Source organism: Vicia villosa, linkage group LG5 (assembly GCF_029867415.1).
Source record: "Vicia villosa cultivar HV-30 ecotype Madison, WI linkage group LG5, Vvil1.0, whole genome shotgun sequence".
Classification (NCBI taxonomy): domain Eukaryota; kingdom Viridiplantae; phylum Streptophyta; class Magnoliopsida; order Fabales; family Fabaceae; genus Vicia; species Vicia villosa.
In genome coordinates this window covers 153,014,836-153,034,570 of record NC_081184.1, presented here as the reverse complement: position 1 = coordinate 153,034,570, position 19,735 = coordinate 153,014,836, and the positions used below count along the sequence as shown (strand labels likewise).

At 30.1% G+C, this 19,735-nt stretch overlaps 1 protein-coding gene and 1 pseudogene across 1 annotated transcript; both read right to left on the bottom strand.

Moving 5' to 3' along the window:
* On the bottom strand, positions 1-1,860 carry LOC131605761 (glycosyl hydrolase 5 family protein-like; annotated as a pseudogene).
* A 6,489-nt stretch (positions 1,861-8,349) lies between these two features.
* On the bottom strand, positions 8,350-11,851 carry LOC131603275 (E3 ubiquitin-protein ligase RGLG5-like). Its single transcript, XM_058875578.1, has 11 exons — positions 11,625-11,851; positions 11,151-11,486; positions 10,430-10,655; positions 10,230-10,343; positions 10,060-10,157; positions 9,882-9,961; positions 9,538-9,643; positions 9,319-9,446; positions 8,985-9,204; positions 8,837-8,893; positions 8,350-8,723 (listed from the first exon to the last, which is right to left on the bottom strand). Exons 1-11 carry the CDS (start codon positions 11,634-11,636, stop codon positions 8,643-8,645), a joined length of 1,458 nt encoding a protein of 485 aa, XP_058731561.1. The 5' UTR covers positions 11,637-11,851; the 3' UTR covers positions 8,350-8,642.
* Positions 11,852-19,735: the final 7,884 nt, after the last annotated feature.

The window sequence follows — 19,735 nt, the reverse complement described above, 5'->3', positions numbered from 1 at the left end:
TTAACTGACCAATTACCTCTTCCCGCTATCAATAATTTTAAACCATTGACTTGCAGGATCACATGAACTATCTTGACTCAAGCATTTACAAGCATTAGTCACAACAATTCTTCTATCATTCACATCAAGACAAATATTTTTTCCACTATAAGTTTGCGATGAAAGATGCAACTTAGAATCTGATATCATGTTCCATTTAGAATTAGCACCAGAACACTTTCTACCAATTATTGCAGGTGCCCCTTCATTTGCTGCTTGTATGCAAAAATTGGTTCCTGTTATTTTGTTCTCCGGCGTGTAGCTCCAACCATCAGCAGTTATGCAAGGTCCCAATCTCAACGGCTCTTTCGCCGATGACTTCCTCCTCACGCAAAGACCAGTTAAAGGATGGAATATTAATTTGTATGAATTTTGTGTTACCCCTGGACCTGCACAATAGTATCATCTATTAAAAAGAAATTCTAAACCCTAAACCTTAAACCATTGATAGACAATAAAAGAAATAATTCAAACTCGAGTATATAATAACCTTTAAATGGAAGTTGAATGGAATTAATCATCTGCAAGAAGCCGTTATTTCTAACTTGTGCCCAATTCAAATCAAGAAGACCAAAAAACTCTTCCTGTCCAACATCGCCTTCTCTAATGTAGTAACTACCTTGCAATGCCCACAAGGCCCAATCCAAATCAAGTTCAGCTGCATATGCTATAAAGCAGCTAAGATAACGGTTGTCATTGACATTAGTACCTCTCAAATCAACTCCAAACTCACTCATAAGCAATGGATATCCTTGATCCACCAAGTAACCAGACGTGCTCTTTACGATTTGAGATACTCGTCCACATACTTGATTCGGGTTCCCTCTTACCCAAGCTTCACCATCAGTGAATCCATACCAGTGTGCTTCGAATACTAATTTTCCTTGGAATGATAGTTTCACTGGTCTTTTGGAAATAAATGATAAGTCTCTGGCGAAATTTAATCCAGATAAAATTACAAGAAGATTTGGATTTGCTGCATGAACTGCTTCTGCTCCTTGCACCATATACCTTTAATTCATGACAAACAATAACTTAGTATCATTAACATAAAATTCTTCTCTATTTCTTTCTTACTTTACATTGTTTTAGTCTTGAATTTGTTCAGTAATTTTACCTGTACCAATCGTTTTCATTTTGTTTTTGTCCTCTGAGTTCATTCCTCAAGCTCATGCCCACCACATTAGGGACTCCTTTGAAAAGAGTGGCCATTTTGGTTAGGCCTGTGACCCATATATTCGGGTTGAAAAATTGATCGCCGAAAAACCCGTTGCCATCTTTATTATTGCAACACCATCCTGGAATGGTTAGGTGGTTGTCCAAAATCACCATCACATCATTGTTCTCAAGACTTTTTACTACAGCCTGAAATCATTACAAAACCACTAGATTATTACCATATCAAAATGAGTGAAAGAATGATTAATAAATTGGATTTAAAAATAATAATAATTGAATGAGTACCTGAAAGGCTTGGATGAGTGTAAGATCAATGATGGAAGGGTTATTGGATTGAAAACCAGCAATAGAATCTTTGAGACCATGCTTCTCCAATGATTGTCTAACCTTTAGATTAGAAACAGTGTCATCAGTGGCAAGAAGAGTAGGCCATGTTAGCCTAACACAGTTAAAGCCCATGCTCTTTATTCCTTTCGATATTTCATCCACAGGCTTTTTACTGAGTCCTTCAGCCACCACAGCATCTAAATGAGACACCCAATTCACACATGCAAGTTTCACTCTCTGTCCATTTTTATTCACAATCCATCGAGAGTTTGTTCCAAGTGGAACACCGTTCAATGCCACCACCGGTTCCACCATGAATATGGTTGCTCCGATCAAAAGAAAACTGACGAAAATCAACATGCACCGCCACCAATCACTCATTTTGTGTTTCTATTGTTATGATATAATGATGTTATCTTCCACGTTATGATACTGTCTCTTACTATATCTCTATAAATATAGAAATAGAGAGAGAGCTCTTATAGAATTTGGATTACTATGCGACAGCAATGACAAGTTTTATGATACGGTATTACACAAGATAAAACATAAAAATAAAGTACATCATTTCTAGTATCAAATATTTTATGACCATATCTATGCATGTTGGTGCGGAATTTTTAATGTTTAATAAGAAAAACTCACAATTAGAAGAAAATGAATACTTTAAAATTTTCTTAGTTGTATTTTTTATCCTTATTATAAATACATTTCGCCTCACAAAAAACAGAAAAATAGAATAACGAAGAGAATATATAAAAGAAATAAATATAAACTTTAAAGTAAAAATATATGATTCAATAGTAGTTTTTTACGTATTCAAATTCTAAAAATATATAAAGCTTATGGTTTTTTTCCCTATATTTGAAGCAATTTGGATTTCTCATGTACAAATCTCATTTAAAAGATTAAATTTCTATTATTATTATTATTATTATTACTATTATTATTATTATTAAGAAATGATGAATTAATTTCATTTAGCTTCCTAAACATTATTTTTATTTTCTATTTTTTAAATTATATTAGATTAATTTTTTGTAATTAAGATTTTATTATTAATATTCATTCATTTAACTTTAATGAATTGCTAATATAAATCATTTTTAATTTAATTATCATAATTGCACATAATGTACATTTTTTACCAATTAAATTCTTAAGTTTAGGAAAGTACTACTTCATAATAATTACTTTTAGATAACCATTTATACTGCAGATAATTTTTTGTTTAGAGTGAAAACCATTTCGGTATCTCACAAATCTTAAACGAGTCAAACTAGTCATTCACGATAAAATAGACTCAATTTAATCCCTTATAAAATTTAACCGGATCATATTAGTCCTTCTGTTAATATTTTTTTCAAATCGATTTTTTCTTAATTTTAAACCGTGACTGTACTGCCACGTTGGATTTTATTTATTTTTCATTTTTTAAATACTAAATTGATTTTTATTTTTAATTCTATTTATAAACAATTATAAATTAATAATATAAAAAAGCCAAAAATATTTTTTATAAGGAGTTGAACTCAGACCCATGTGATTAATCTTAAACAGTTCTAAATTTAAAATAAAAAATACAAAATTTATATCAATATGTTCTTGAACCTAAGTCTCTTCAGATTAAATGACAGTTAATTTAATATAATAGAAATTGATTTGTCTATTTGTAAATGATAGTCACTTTACTAACAATAGAAATTGATTTGTCTAGATTGATAGTCACTTTACTAACGGTAGAAATTGATTTGTCTAGTTGTAAATGATAGTCACTTTACTAACAATAGAAATTAATTTATCTAGTTGTAAATGATAGTCACTTTATTAAAAATAAAAATTGATTTGTCTTAATGTAAATAATAGTCACTTTTTTAAGGGAAATAATAGTCACTTTACTAACAATAGAAATTGATTTTTCTAGTTGTAAATGATAGTAACTTTATTAACAATAGAAATTGATTTGTCTAGTTGTAAAGTGAAAATCATTTAACTTGAAGGGACATGGATTTGAGACCTCATAGGTAAAAATTTATGTATAGAATTTGTTAATATTAGTAGAAATCATGAAAATGACTTGTTTAAAAATTATTTTATAAGAAATAATTTTGGCTTTTTTGATATTATTCATTGACAATTGTTTAAAAATAAAAATTAATTTAGTATTTAAAAAATAAATAAATAAATAAATCCAACGTGTCAGTCCAGTCACGGTTTAAAAGTAAGAAAAGAACTGGTTTAGAAGTAGGAAAAGAACCAGTTTAGAAGTAGGAAAAAACTGATTAGAGAAAAATATTAGTCGGAGGACTAATATGATTCAGTTAAATTTTGTAACGGATTAAGTTGAATCAATTTTTTTTGTGAGGGACTAATTTGACTCGTGTAATATTTGTGAGGGACCAAAATGAGTCTTCACTCTTTTGTTTTTGTCAAATGACAGTTTCCAATGTTGAAATTGGATAATCATTTTAATTAGCACGACACTGAACCATTGCATTTTAAAATAAATGGTGGAGATAATGAGTGAATCTTTTTTTTCTCTCTCCTACATTTTGAAATAAATGATGTAGGAGAGAGGAAAAAAAGATTCACACATAATCTTCACCATTTATTTTAAAATCTAATGGCTAAGATTCATTCTCACATTCTCATATAAAAATAACATTCTCATATGATATGTCATATATATATATATATATAAGGGACGACTCAAGTGAAAACAGTTAGTTATTATGAGAAATGAGAACAATAAATCACGACCATTAAATTTTGATTTGTTGATTTTAATAAACTAGATTAGTTTCTCTTTCTATGTTGATTTAAAATAAATATTAAAGATCATAGAAAGAGAAACTAATCTAGTTCATTAAAATCAACAAATCAAAATTTAATGGTCGTAATTCATTGTTCTCATTTCTCATAATAACCAAGTGTTCTCACTAGAGTCGTCATATATATATATATATATATATATATATATATATATATATATATATATATATATATATATATATATATATATATATATATATATATATATATATATATATATATATATATATATATAGCGTATCCAGTGAGAACTAATATTTACGTGAGAAACGAGAATTATCAATACCGATCGTTTGATTTAATTCTCACTTGAGTCGTCCCATATATATATATATATATATATATATATATATATATATATATATATATATATATATATATATATATATATATATATAAGGGACGACTCAAGTGAGAGCAGTTAGTTATTATGAGAAATGAGAACAATAAATCACGACCATTAAATTTTGATTTGTTGATTTTAATAAACTAGATTAGTTTCTCTTTCTATGTTGATTTAAAATAAATATTAAGGATCATAGAAAGAGAAACTAATCTAGTTCATTAAAATCAACAAATCAAAATTTAATGGTCGTGATTCATTGTTCTCATTTCTCATAATAACCAAGTGTTCTCACTAGAGTCGTCATATATATATATATATATATATATATATATATATATATATATATATATATATATATATATATATATATATATATATATATATATATATGGAGCGTATCCAGTGAGAACTAATATTTATGTGAGAAACGAGAACTATCAATACCGATCGTTTGATTTAATTAACGGCTATGATTTAAAAATTCCATATAAAGAACACTTTACTTGATTTTTTTTCTAGAATGGTTAATATTTTAAAGAAAATCATTTAAAGATATTTTTACCAAAAATATTTTTATTTAATTAAATTGTTATAAAAATATTGTGAAATATATTTATTATAATAAAAATGTATTTAGTATTTTTATTTTAAATTAAAATTCTCTAAGCTATATATATTTTTCAAGACTAAAAAAATATATAAACTTTCATATAATAAGTATAAATTTTTTAATAATTTTATTTGTATTTAAATTATATTCCATTAAAATTATATCATCTAATGTTTTTAAAAAACAATATTAATTCTTACAAAATTAATATAATTTATAAAAAAAAATTAATGTTTAATTCTTACATTTAACATTTTTAAAACAATATAACAAGTCTTTCTTTTTAAAACAAAACATGCTACCAAATATTTTAATCACAATTTAATTAAAGTATATGATTTAAAAGTGTAATTTTTTAAATTATATATACCGATTGTAATTAAATTTAAACAAAACTTATCTAAAATTGTATCTCATAGTTTATAGAATTATATTTTTCTTATAATTTACTTAGGTAAATAAATTGTTCTAAAGGGGTCAATTGAATTTCCATTGCTCTATATAATTATTGTTAAATTTTTACTCATTAATTTCCATTGCGATGATTAAATTGTTTTTAAAATATTTGGTAGCATGTTTTAAAAAGAAAGACTTGTTATATTGTATTAAAAATGTTAAATGTAAGAATTAAACGTTAAATTTTTTTATAAATTATATTAATTTTGTAAGAGCTAATATTTTTTAAAAAAACATTAGATGATATAATTTTAATTTAATATAATTTAAATACAAATAAGATTATTAAAAAAATTTATACTTCTTATATTTTAAAGTTTACATTATTTTTTAGTATTTTTTTAGTCTTGAAAATATATATATATAGCTTAGAGAATTTTAATTTAAAATAAAATTTTTAAATACATCTTGATTATAATAAATATATTTCACAATATTTTTATAATAATTTAATCAAATAAAAATATTTTTGGTAAGAATATCTTTAAATGATTTTCTTTAAAATATTAACGATTCTAGAAAAAAAATCAAGTAAAGTGTTCTTTATATGGAATTTTTAAATCATAGCCGTTAATTAAATCAAACGATCGGTATTGATAGTTCTCGTTTCTCACATAAATATCAGTTCTCACTGGATACGCTCCCTATATATATATATATATATATATATATATATATATATATATATATATATATATATATATATATATATATATATATATATATATATATATATATATATATATATATATATATATATATATATATATATATAAAATACATTTATGTGATATGTATTTAAAATTAGAACCTATTTATTAATCATTATTTCTTAAAATTTGAGTGAAATCTGAAACATTAGTTTTAATTTTTAAATGTGTAGAGAGAAAACTATTACTTATTATTTTAAACCATTAAATAAAGAAGAATAAATTGTCAAGATGTGGAGTAAGTTATAATAAGTTACTCTTGAAGTAAATATCTCTCTCCTCATATATATATATATATATATATATATATATATATATATATATATATATATATATATATATATATATATATATGAGGAGGGATATTCTTACTCCAGGAGTAAGTTATCAACACTTACTCATCATGACCATTGATTCTTTTCAATCCAATGGTTAAAATTAATGAGTAATTAAATGTGGAGAGAGAAAAATAATACTCATTAGTTTTAACCATTGGATTGAAAAGAATCAATGGTCATGATGAGGAGTAAGTGTTGATAACTTACTCCTGGAGTAAGAATATCCCTCCTCTATATATATATATATATATATATATATATATATATATATATATATATATATATATATATATATATATATATATATATATATATATATATATATATATATATATATATATATATATATATATATATATATATATATATATATATATATATATATATATATGGCATATCATATGAGAATGCCTTATTTAAATGAGAATGTGAGAATAAATCTGAACCATGTAGGAGAGAGAAAAAAAAATTCACCATCATCTCCACCATTTATTTTAAAATCCAATGATTCAGATTCATTCTCACATTCTTATATAAATATGTCATTCTTATATGTTATGCCATATATATATATATATATATATATATATATATATATATATATATATATATATATATATATATATATATACATACAAAATTTATCAATTTTAAATATAAATAAAAATAAGATATAATTATATTAGATAATTCACTAATTAATTTATATTTAATAATAATAAATAAAACTTTAAATATATTTTTAAGATATAATATTTTCTAGAATAGTACTCATGTTTCTCTTTATATTAATTAATAAAAAAAATATTAACTAACGTTATATTTCAATAGTGTTATACTTAAATATGTATGTGTTAAATTGATCAAACATATATAATATCATTTTTTTGGGTGTTAAAACCCCTATAATATCTTAATATATAAATTTAATATCTTTATCTCATAGTCTACTCTATATGAAAGTTGATCGTGTTATTTTATAATTATTCATTAATACTTTGTATTTTTTTTGGAAATACTGTAGACTCTCGCTATTAAAATAAAAATAATTTTTTTGTCAAGTAGTTTTGGGACAGAAAATCACTCTTTAAAAGTGAATAAATAAGATGTTACAGGTTAGAATCTGTCATTTTTTTAAAATAAATGAGATGTTACAAATTAGAACCCATCATTTCTTAAAAATGGACTAGTGAAATGTTGTGGATTTGAACTCTCACCCATGCATATGATATTTTTGCACAACTAACACTCCCTCAATTTCAAAATAAGTGTCAATTTAAAAAAAAAAATTGACCCAAAATAATTATCACTTTTAGTTTTCAATTAACTTTTATGTTTAGTTTCTAATACTACTTGATAAGGATAATTTAATAAAATTACGTTTCTATCTCTCCCAAGTCCATAGTTTTACTGTATTGCTCCTCCTACAACTTGTTCCCACATGTGTTTCCTTTCAATTAGTCCTTTATTTCATTTGTGTTTAAAACAATTTAAAAAATGGTTGAAATGAACTTTCATATAGGAATCAATTTTGAATGAATCCGTTCAAAAAATCAAACCTTCCACACAACACAAACTTCATATTTACAAATGAGACAACACCACTTCATTCTGTAAACAAATCTTCCTAACCTTACATATATATTTTTTGGTTCAAAATTGTGTTACATAATTGTGTACAAGAACAAAATAGATCATCTATTTCGGCTTTATGGTGCATCCGGTCGTAGAGGATCCCAGTCCAACGTCCAAGAACAAGGGAAGAATCCTTGGAAGAATCCTTATCGGGCCCCGAGGTTGGAAGCTCAGTAAAGCTTTATTCTGGTATAGATTGTACTCCGACAAATAGGGCAGAGTTCAAGGCTTTCTCCACATTCGCAACAAGTCTGTTCCATGCGAGGAAACAAAAGTAAGGTTAATATTTAATACTATACATTCTTTTATGACAGCCTTAGATTAACTTCAAGAAGAATCAGCAGCACATAGTTTAATCGGTTACCTGATGCCCGCAGCCAAAGGCCATATCCTTCGTATTAGTAAGACAAATCGGGCAAACCTGCATTTAACCACATATGAATCATTATTGAAAGTGACAGAGAAATGATAATGGTGTTTTAGTTGGAAAGAATGGTCCTAAATGTTAATACCTTATTGTCATATAAACCAGATGAAGACGGCTCTGTGTTCATTTCAATGTTGTTGCTCGCATTCGTATGTGTACTCTGCTGAAAACTGTTTGAACGGATATATGATGTGCCCTGTTGAAAACTGTTTGAACGGATATATGCTGCGCTGTTACTAGAAGAAGCTCTATCGTATTGAGGTGGAGGTAATGGAACCCTGTCTGGTGAATGTCCCCTTCGAGTCCTACATTCATCGATGATGACATGATGTAAATTTAGTTATTATCTGAGTAAAACATGTATAATAATAGGTCGTAAGTGTAATATTATTTTTCGATATAACTATTCAACAATTTACCCCAATAGGTTGTGATCTATGGTTGCCTTATATTGAGATGGTATCTCCATCAAAGCTGCTAGAGCAAACTCTGTCTCTTTTCGATTTGAATCCACATTCTTTGACATTATTTCAGTAAAATTCACAAACTACACACAATCAAAATAAAAATTATTTACATTTCTGCATAATAGTAAGATTTGAATGTGGAAAGCTAATAAATATATGGCCATGTGAAACCTGAAAGTTGTCGAAGGCTCGAGCTGGAATGTTATCGTCAAATTCCCTCATCATATCCCACGGCCCATCTCCGACTCCAACCAAAACTATCGATAGTGGATACTCACTGCAATTTAATGAGTATAAGAATCCAAGATAGATGATAGCATATATAAACTTCAGAACATATAACCAAGTGATTGAGCTAAAGTGATTAACTAGCTTCACTTAAGGACCAATTGTTCGGGAGAACCAAAATCAAATCCTGGCTAGAACAAACATGGGACTTTACTTACTACCCGACTAACTTTGAATTATCAGGATCTTTCTCTTCTAAGAAGTAGGAGAAAAACTACGAAACATACCTAGCTTTTACTATTGCATCAATTGTCTTCTTTTCCTGTGAACTTAGCTTGCCATTCTCTGTGTCAACGCTTCTAGTCACCTATGGCAAATTTCAGGTATTGGTTTTTCAATATCTTGCATAGGGAAGGAAAGAGGAATATCTACATTTGAATGGAATGAAATGTGCAATAAAGATACCTGTCCATCAGCTATTATAAGCAAGACATGATATTGGCCACCACTTTTCTCAACAATAGTCATGGCCATCTCAATAATAGGGGCAAATGAAGTTGGTCCTGTAACATAAATTCAATGAGTAATGCAAATAAATGATATTGATATTATTGACAATTTGACTAAGGCAACACCTGCGAGTCGGAGGCATGGAACAATCTCTCTATATCTTGACAAAACTTCTTCAAATCCATTGCAGAATCTCTCATCCGAATGGAAACTGAAGACATCTTGATCATGAGTTGATGCTGGCATGACAAGAAAAAAAACACAATCAAGTTCTGCTATTTTAGAAAAAAAGAACAAGTGGAAAACCATGAAAATTTTTAGTTACCATCTCCAAATCCAAAACACGGAATCATGTTATCCTCATCAAAAGAGATTAATGTCTTCCCAATAATCGCAATTGCTTGCTCATAAGGATTTTGACCATTTCCGATGTGATGTAAACTTTTTCGATTGAATGACCTCTTCCCAGTCCACTCGTTGCTCTTTGTGAAATCAATGCCAACAATTAGATTCGACGATTCCAATCCAGCATGAGAAAGAGCAGCAGTAACCTGTGTAATCATTTCATTATTTGACAAACACAAAAGGACTACTGATAGATCAAAAATGTGTATAAGGTTACTAGTATACCACAAATTTACATCAAATTTTCATACACAACACAAACTTTCATACATTACCAAAACAATTAAACATAAAACACAAACTATACACTAGCATATCATAGCACAACACAACAAGCTTAGTGTATGTTTGGTTCTACGGTGAAAAAAAATTGATTCTGAATTAATTAATTCTGTAAAATTGATTCTGGCGAAGGAAAGTGAGTTTTTTTTAATTAATAATTGCAAAAGTGAGTTTAACAATAAAAAAAACCACCTTTAGACCCAAAAACTACAAATTCTAACATCAGCTAGAATCAATTGTAGGAAGCAGAATCAATTCTAGAATCAATTTTACTCGAGAGTATCCAAACACGTTATAATCAATTCTAAACATATCCCGAATCAATTCCAAGTATTCCAATCAAACATACACTCAATTACCTCATCAAGAGAATGATAATCATCAGCAATCCTTGAATACCTCCTATCCAACTTCCTATTAGGTCGTGAATAATCATGCAAGTTAGCCTGTGTATTCCGCTGGTAATTAGGTCTTTGATACGGTTTATTATATGGATAAGACGATTGCGGATATCCAAAGTTATGAATATCCGAAGAAGACGAAGAACCAACAGACCCATATGATGATGATGACGGTGAAGTTACATGTCTCTTGTGAGAGTGGGACTCTTTTGAACTACTCCCTCCCATTACTGTCTCCTTGAGAATCAATCCAAGGAAACACAAAATAATAACCAAAGCAGTAAAAGCATCAAGCTGCAAGCAATTGAAAAACGAAATCATCAAAATGGAAATATATAAACTCTCATAAATTAAGTTACCAAACTTGAAGAACGAAATTAACATGAAAGAGAAGAGAGAAGACCAAGAATAATATTGTTTCTATAGGTATACCTCTAGATGCATTGTTTGTTTCTACAAAGAAGGAATTTTGTGATATAATTGAGAAAACGGTGGGTGTGTATGTCACGGTAATGACGAAAATGGATTGAGTTGTGTTTGTTGAACAAAGTATGATGAATTTATGGAAGAAGAAGACAATGAATTACGAGGAATGTGAGTTTTAGAAGGAAACCAGCTATGTCCAGTCAACCACTGTTGTTTTTATCTTTTAGGTTCTATACTATTGACAAGTGTACTCTACTCTACAAAAATATATAGTTTTTCTTTTATGAAAAGTAAAATGTTTAGCGTACATTTTTATTGAAATGGAAGAAATATTTGTTATGAAAGTGCGTGGTATTTGTTGTAAAAAATGTCAACTTTGCTTTCTATGTCTGAAACTTCCTAGAAAAAACACAATGAAATTATTCCATCAATCTATTTATATTTTACTATTAAAATTTGGGGAAAATTAATTCTACGTGCATAAGTCATTCAGTATGACAACATGTAATGTAAAATATTTTAATTTTTTTTAACATGTATATTTTTAAATACAAGCTAATATTTTCTATTTTAAAAACTGAATAGTTCTCTTTTAGTGATGTTTCAAATGTCTCCTAACCAGAATAAGACTGTATCCCAACATTATGATAAAGAATTACGAAATACCCAAGTTTCCAAATGACTTTCATATCTTAAGTCATAGTAACTGTTTAAAAAAACATTGGGAAAGTGTTATTAGTATTAGTGGGTAGTTGCCTCAATGATTAACAATATTTGCTGACATTAAAAATTATACATAAGTTGAAATTAAGAAATCAATTACCTATGTTAGTCACCTACCATCCAAATGAATTGGGATGAAATCAATCAAGATTAAAAAAAATCATCATTTCTACGTATATTTGACAAAATTGAAGGTTGCATGTGACGACAAGCAGAAAGATTTATGGTGTACATATATTATGGTGCATATCTTACAAAGAACACTTTTTATGGTGCATGTTTTGCTAAGAACACTTGGTGTTTTGCATGGAAGGCAAAAGACAAGTGTCTAGATGCATGTAAGATACATTTGGCTTGTTTCTCCTATAAATAGGACCATAAGCAAAGCATTCAAATCACAACACAAAAGAGAAGAACAAGAAGTAAGAGAGAAAGAGAGTCTTGCTCAAGAGAGAAAATTATTCTTCATAGAGAGCTTCTTTGTGAGAGTGTTTCTTGTAAATTGAGAGATACATTGTAGTGAGTTCCACCTAAGGGTGAAGTTGTTGTATTTCCATTATCATTATAGTGGAAGTTTAAGAGGCCTAAGGGTCTTGTGGTTTTTCCTTTCTCATATTGAGAAGGTTTTTCACGCTAAAATTTTCTTGTGTCTTTAAGCTTATATTTCACGTTTCCGCTAGTGCCTATTTTTGAGTTCACGGAGGAGGGAAATTATGGAGGTTATCTTCCAACAGTGGTATCAGAGCATTGTGTGAGCTCTGAGATACTACGGTGTTGTACTAATAATAAAGTTCTTAGTATGCTCTGTGGTTGCAACATTGTTTGATCTTCCACATCAGAAAAGAACTATTATTGTTGGAATTAAATTGTAGTATTGCGAAAGTGTGTCTTAGTAAGTTATGGCTAAGGAAAGACTTGGTATTTAAGCGTGTCAATATTGACCCACCTCTATTTCCTGGAAATTTTTTAGTTGCACTACTCACAAACTACGGTGACTTTTCCAGTGTACGATACTATTTACAAAACTTATTGGAGATGACAATTATCTAAATGTTGCATTTGATGATTGCACTTGGATAATTGACACGGGAGCATCTTTTCACATTACACCTCATGAAGAACTATTCTCATCATACCAAAGAGGAGATTTTGGTACGGTGAAGATGGGATACCATGTCACAAGCAAGATTGTTGGTATTGGTAAAGTGACTATGATCACAGAAAATGACAATAAGCTCGTGTTGAAGGAAGTAAAACATGTACAAGAATGCGTTTAAATCTTATCTAAGTAGGAAAGTTGGATGACCTAAGGATGATAAACCAGTTCGATGGTGGAAGATGTAAACTTAACAAAGGGAGCGTGACAATTGATCGTGGCAAAAAGGAAGGCTCCGTATATATCATGCAAGGAAAGATAAACAAGGGAGAGACTAATGTTTCTCAAGATGCAACCAAAAAATTATAGCACAAACTACTTGGCCACATGAGCAAGAAAGGTTTAGAGATTCTTGCTAAATATCACCTTTCAAATATCAAGGGACAACCACTTGAATCATGTGAAGACTATATAGCAGGAAAACAACACAAAGTATCTTTTCAAAGATCAGATGATGTAAGAAGACGAAAGAAAATCCTCGATCTTGTTCACTCAGATGTTTGCTCCACATCTGGAAGGTCTCTTGGTAGCACATAATACTTTGTTATCTTCATTGAAGATCACTCCAGAAAAGTGTGGGTGTATCCATTGAAGAATAAAGATCAAGTTCTACAAGCTTTCAAGGAGTTTCACGCCTCTGTAGAACGAGAATCTGGAAGAAAGTTAAAATGATTAAGAAGTGACAATGAAGGTGAATACCTAGGCCCATTTGAAGCATATTGTAAAGCTCATAGGATAAGACATGAGAAGACACCTCCGAAGACTCCCCAAATAAATGGAATAGCAGAAAGGATAACATAACAATTGCAGAGAAAGTTAGAAGCATGTTTTCTCATGCAAAACTTCCCAAACCATTTTGGGGTGAGGCAGTGAGAATTGCAATTGATTTGATAAACTTGTCTCCTTCAAGACCGGTAAATGGAGAGATACCAGATGAAGTATGGTTTGGAAAAAAAAGCCTCCTACAGTCAATTGAGAGTATTCCGGTGTAGGGCATTTGTCCATATTCCCATAGATGAAAGAGAAAAACTCGATGCTAAGACGAAGGAGTGCATATACCTTGGTTCTCCAAGAGATGAACTTGGCTTCAGACTATGGAATACTGCAAACAAGAAGATTGTTCGAAGTAGAGATGTGGTATTTTATGAAGATCAAACAATCCATGATATTCAATCTAAGAAGCCAAAGACCATTGTAGTACAAAACCCAGGGGGAGAGATTCCTCAACAAGATATTGAACCTGATCAGACAATACAACCCAATTATATGGAGCAACCTGACCAAATAGAACAAGGTCAGGAAATATTGGAAGAGCAAATGATAGAGACTTATCAGAGGGACCAAAAACCTCGAGAAAGAAGATCCATGCGAGTAAGACAATCATCAAGAAGATATTCCCTAGATGAGTATGTCACTCTCACCGATGAAGGAGAACCTCAAAGCTTCATGGAAGCCATTGAGACAGATGACAATGACAAATGGATGCAAGCCATGTAAGAAGAATTACAACATTGAAGGAGAACCAGGCGTATGACTTGGTGAGTTTACCAAATGGAAGAAGGGCTTTAAAAAACAAATGGGTGTTCAAACTCAAATCTGAAGAGAACAACCCAAACCCCAGATACAAAGCACAAATTGTCGTGAAGGGGTGTCATTAAAAGAAAGGCATAGATTTCAAGGATATATTCTCGCTAGTGGTGAAGATGACATCCATAAGAGCAATCCTTGGTATAGCTTCAATGCTAGACTTGGAGATAGAGCAACTTGATGTTAAAATTTCATTTAATCTCTTTATTCCATATTTATAACTTAATCTCTTTATTCCTTATTTATAACAATTTGTATTTAAGTTATTCTTTGTTAATAATAACTCACTTTAATTATAATATAATTATATTATAAATAAATATCTTTTCAAATTTAAATAAAATTAAAAAAATCGGGATATTGGTTAATTCGGATATGCATATCCGAAAACCCATAAAATTGAAATATTGAGATACTTTGGATATGCATATCCAAAAACAACTAAAAAAAATTTGGGTTCGTTCGGATATGCATATGCGAATGACATTTTGAGGTTTTTAGGGGTGTTTTCACCCTATATGGATGGGGACGTGCTCGCCTTTTTGAGGAGGTTATTTTCTTCAGTTCGCCTGAGGAGGAGAGATCGTCGAGGAGATTAAGTGTTTCCGAGGAGATGAATAGCTGTGGGAAAGAGAAGGGGTGACATCGTGTGTGTGCGTTAAGCCAGGTGCTGTCATATATGTGTCATGATGGCTAGGCTAGGCTAGGCGCGTGCTCGGGCACACGCTGGGAGGCCCCTCTATAAATAGGAGGGATCCCAGTCATTTGTCACTTTTCGCTTCTCTTTCTTCCCTCATTCTCTGCTCGGTGCTCCTTCCTTCGTTGACCATCGTGTGACGCTTCCGACCAGCTTAACTCTTTTCTACTACGTAAGTTCCCTTTCTTCGCTTTTAGTTTCGGTATTTCTGTAGAATGCATGTGGTTTAGGATAGGAAAACTTATTTTTTTAGGGTGTTTTTCGGTGGAGTGTTGTTGTTTGACAGTGGTTTTTCCACTTCTGACTGCCGGCGCCACCGAGGTCGAGTTGAATACTGCTATTTTTCTGCGTTGTTTACGCGCTATGGTTGACGCGATAGAGCGGGGCGTACACGTGTTCCGATGAATAACAATCGGAATCTGGGTTTGGGTGGTGGTTCATATTAGGGGTGATCAAAACCAAACCAACCCAATAGAAAACCGCAAACCAAACCAAACCAAACCGAAACCGCAAAAAACCGCATTTGGTTCGGATTAGTTTGGGTCATCTTTTAACAAAACCGCACGGTTCGGTTCGGTTTGCGGTTTGTATTTTGTAAACCGAACCAAACCGAATCAAACCGCATTATGTTACAACCTAACTTTTACTTAACTCACATCCTACCCAAACTTAAATCTATTACACCTTAGCCTTATGATTACGAACAAATTGTTCTCATCCTTACTCATATGATTTTAGTCCCGATCTTCACAAATCTCTAATAGCATTATTGCGCCTTCTTTGCCACATACTTCTTCCCTATTTTTCTATAATCTCTACTCTCTTATATTCTTTCTTTTTCACCTTCTCATTTTTATGCAAATGTTCCTTATTTCATTTTCGTTTTTATCGCACATATTCTTCTTTAATCTCTCAACTATTTTGTTTTTTCTTTTTCACCTTCACTAATCTCTCGTCTCTTCAATTTTTTTTGTTTCATTCTAATAATTTTTATATTGTTTTATACTATTATTTTATGTTTATTATTCCACTTTTGTCTAATTTAATTTTTTACATATTAAATAGAAAGTTGTTGTCAAAATATGAGGATTTTGTTGTTATTTGATAGTGTATGAATGTATAAATACAAAGTTATGTTGTCATTTATATGTATATGTATGGCTCAATAAAATATTTGTAAAAAACCGAACCAACCGAACCGAACCAAACCGCATTAGTTTGGTTTGGTTTGGTTCGGATTTTTTTTAAAAGTCAACCGAACCAAACCAAACCGCACGATTTTTTTCCTTGCGGTTCGGATGATTTTTTTCGTCAAAACCGCCCAAACCGCACCGCGAGCACCCCTAGTTCATATGAGTTTTTAGATAAACATCATACTGAAGCAATTGGAAAAAACTCATCAAAACAATGAAGTGACCATCAAATATTTATTTATCCTACGAGGAGGAAAGGAAAACATCGAAGAAAACCAAACACAAAACAAATAAAGGTCTCACGAATAAATAATGGGTAAGGGTGTTGGTTAGGCCAGGGAAAGGTATTAGCACCCTTCACGTCTATGGTACTCCACAGGATTCGCTCTTGCTAGTTTCTAATCTAAAGGTGTGTGTGTGTGTGTGTGTTGTGTGTGTGTGTGTGTGTGTGTGTGTGTGTGTGTGTGTGTGTGTGTGTAAAGCTTAATTCCAAGGGAACATGAAATGTTCTGTTTCTATGTTCTGTTTCTATCTCAATCCACATCTCCTAGAGAGACGGAGTCGAGCACCTAAGGGAGCATGCGATCAAACAAGAAACGTCACAAAGAACCCTAAAAAACATCAAGTAAGACATGTGAACATGCATCACAGGTAAAACATGTCAACATGCATCACAGATAAGCATGTGAATAGGCATCAACAGATAAGCCTGCTTTCGATTCAATTAACTAATTGGTTCTTTGCTTTATAAACACTAATTTCGTTTTTGTAAAAATCAATGTGGGACTCTTTTGCACACAAACAACACAAAACCAAGACACAACTGTAACCATTTCATGAATATCCGTCCAATTCACAACAAGACGTGCAGGGAAGTTCAAACAGGTTTACCATAATCATATGTTGGAACAATTTCAAGCATGTCGTAGTTTCCAAGTGCTACAATCTCATTGTCTTATCCATTGAAGATGACAGAAGTAGCTGCTGCAAATGAAAAAATTAAACATTTTCAATATTTTATTATTGTTTCTTACACTTCAAAGTAATCATATCCATAAATTCAATGAGATCAAAATAAGCTGAGACGCTTGTAATTATTTAAAATCTGTTAAATTATCCATGCTACAAATTCATGTTTCATTATGAAATGTAGGCTTGGTTGTTATCTTAATCAGAACTTTAATTATCATTAATAATCAAGCAACACTGTCCTGTCAAAAACATGCTTGTAAACTATTTCAAAAACATGCTTGTAAACTATTCAAAACATAATGGTTATATCAAATTTGTTATGACTTGTGGTATTACTTACTGCAAATGGTTTTGTTGACAGATACATTTGGTTACACGACACCAGAGTGTGCCCGAACCAATGCTTATACCGAAAAGAGTGATGTCTATTCTTTTGGTATGGTTCTGCTTGAAGTAGTATGCACAAACTACAAGAATAGCATCTTTGATAAGATGGCACAATTAGAGAATACAAACCGGTTATCAGAACAAGCAATTAATGCAGCGAACAATTTGGAAAGGTTTCAAGCTTGATGTGTAAATAATTATTACTTCTTACCGTTACCAAAGTTCTTGATGCTCCCACTGAAGTTAAATGTTCCAGAACTCCAACACAACTTTAATATTTAAGGTACATTTATCATGCTAAATTCGATGGACACAGTGTCACACAATTGGCTGCCATAAATCAGTTTTACAATACCAAGTATGGATATCTATTATTGAAGGTATTACACTTATCTTGCTTATGCTATGATGCATATTATAATCCAACCAATCTTTAACATTCAAACTAAAGAACTCATACCACTGTAAATGATCAACAAGGTTCAACCAAACCCACTTAGTATAATTGTAGTTTCGCAGTACATGAATGGTGAATTCTACCAAGACACTCAGTGGAGAACGTATCACTTAATTGGCTTCACACCATCATTTATTTTGTTTTTATGCTATTCATTTAAACAATCCAAATGAACATGTAGATTCTCTATGGGACTTGAACTTGCCAAGTTTTCTTCCACTTGGTTTCTAATTGAGCTTTTAGTTGAGCTTTCAGTGCTAGTGATGGTTGAGTAAGCATTCGTTATGTTGAATTCCTCATTAGTAATGCCCCCCATAAACAGGTGTCAATATCATTATTATCTATAGAATCTGGAATGTAAACGAAGTCCCACATCGAAATTTTAATACCAATTCGAAGGGTTTATGAAACTATTTTAAACACTTAGACTCAGTCATTGGGCTCTTGTTTTTGGCAACTTCAACTTTAGGTTCAATGTAAAATTTTGATACTTTGAAATAATAACTCATAGAAAATATTAATAAAAATTAAAATATTAATTCTTAAAAAATATTAATTGTAAGAAAATAAAATATATAATTAAAAAAGTAAAAAAAAAATCACGTGAATTTAAAAAATTAATTAAAATATTACAAGAGGTGTTGTATATTTAACCCTAAATTTATTTGTAAATTATAATTAATTCTAAAATATTTTATTTATTTAAATAAATTTTAACCTATATCTCGCATTAATCACTATAATATAAAATGTTAAAATAATATTTCCTCCGACCATAATTATAAATAAAGATTTTCTTTTTAGATGCATGAATCACTATAAAATATTAAAATAATATTCTTTCCAATCATAATTATAAACAAATACTATTCTAATTGAAAAATAAAAATATTTGATCTACATAAAAGATTAAATATATTCATAATGAATTAAAATAAAATATAT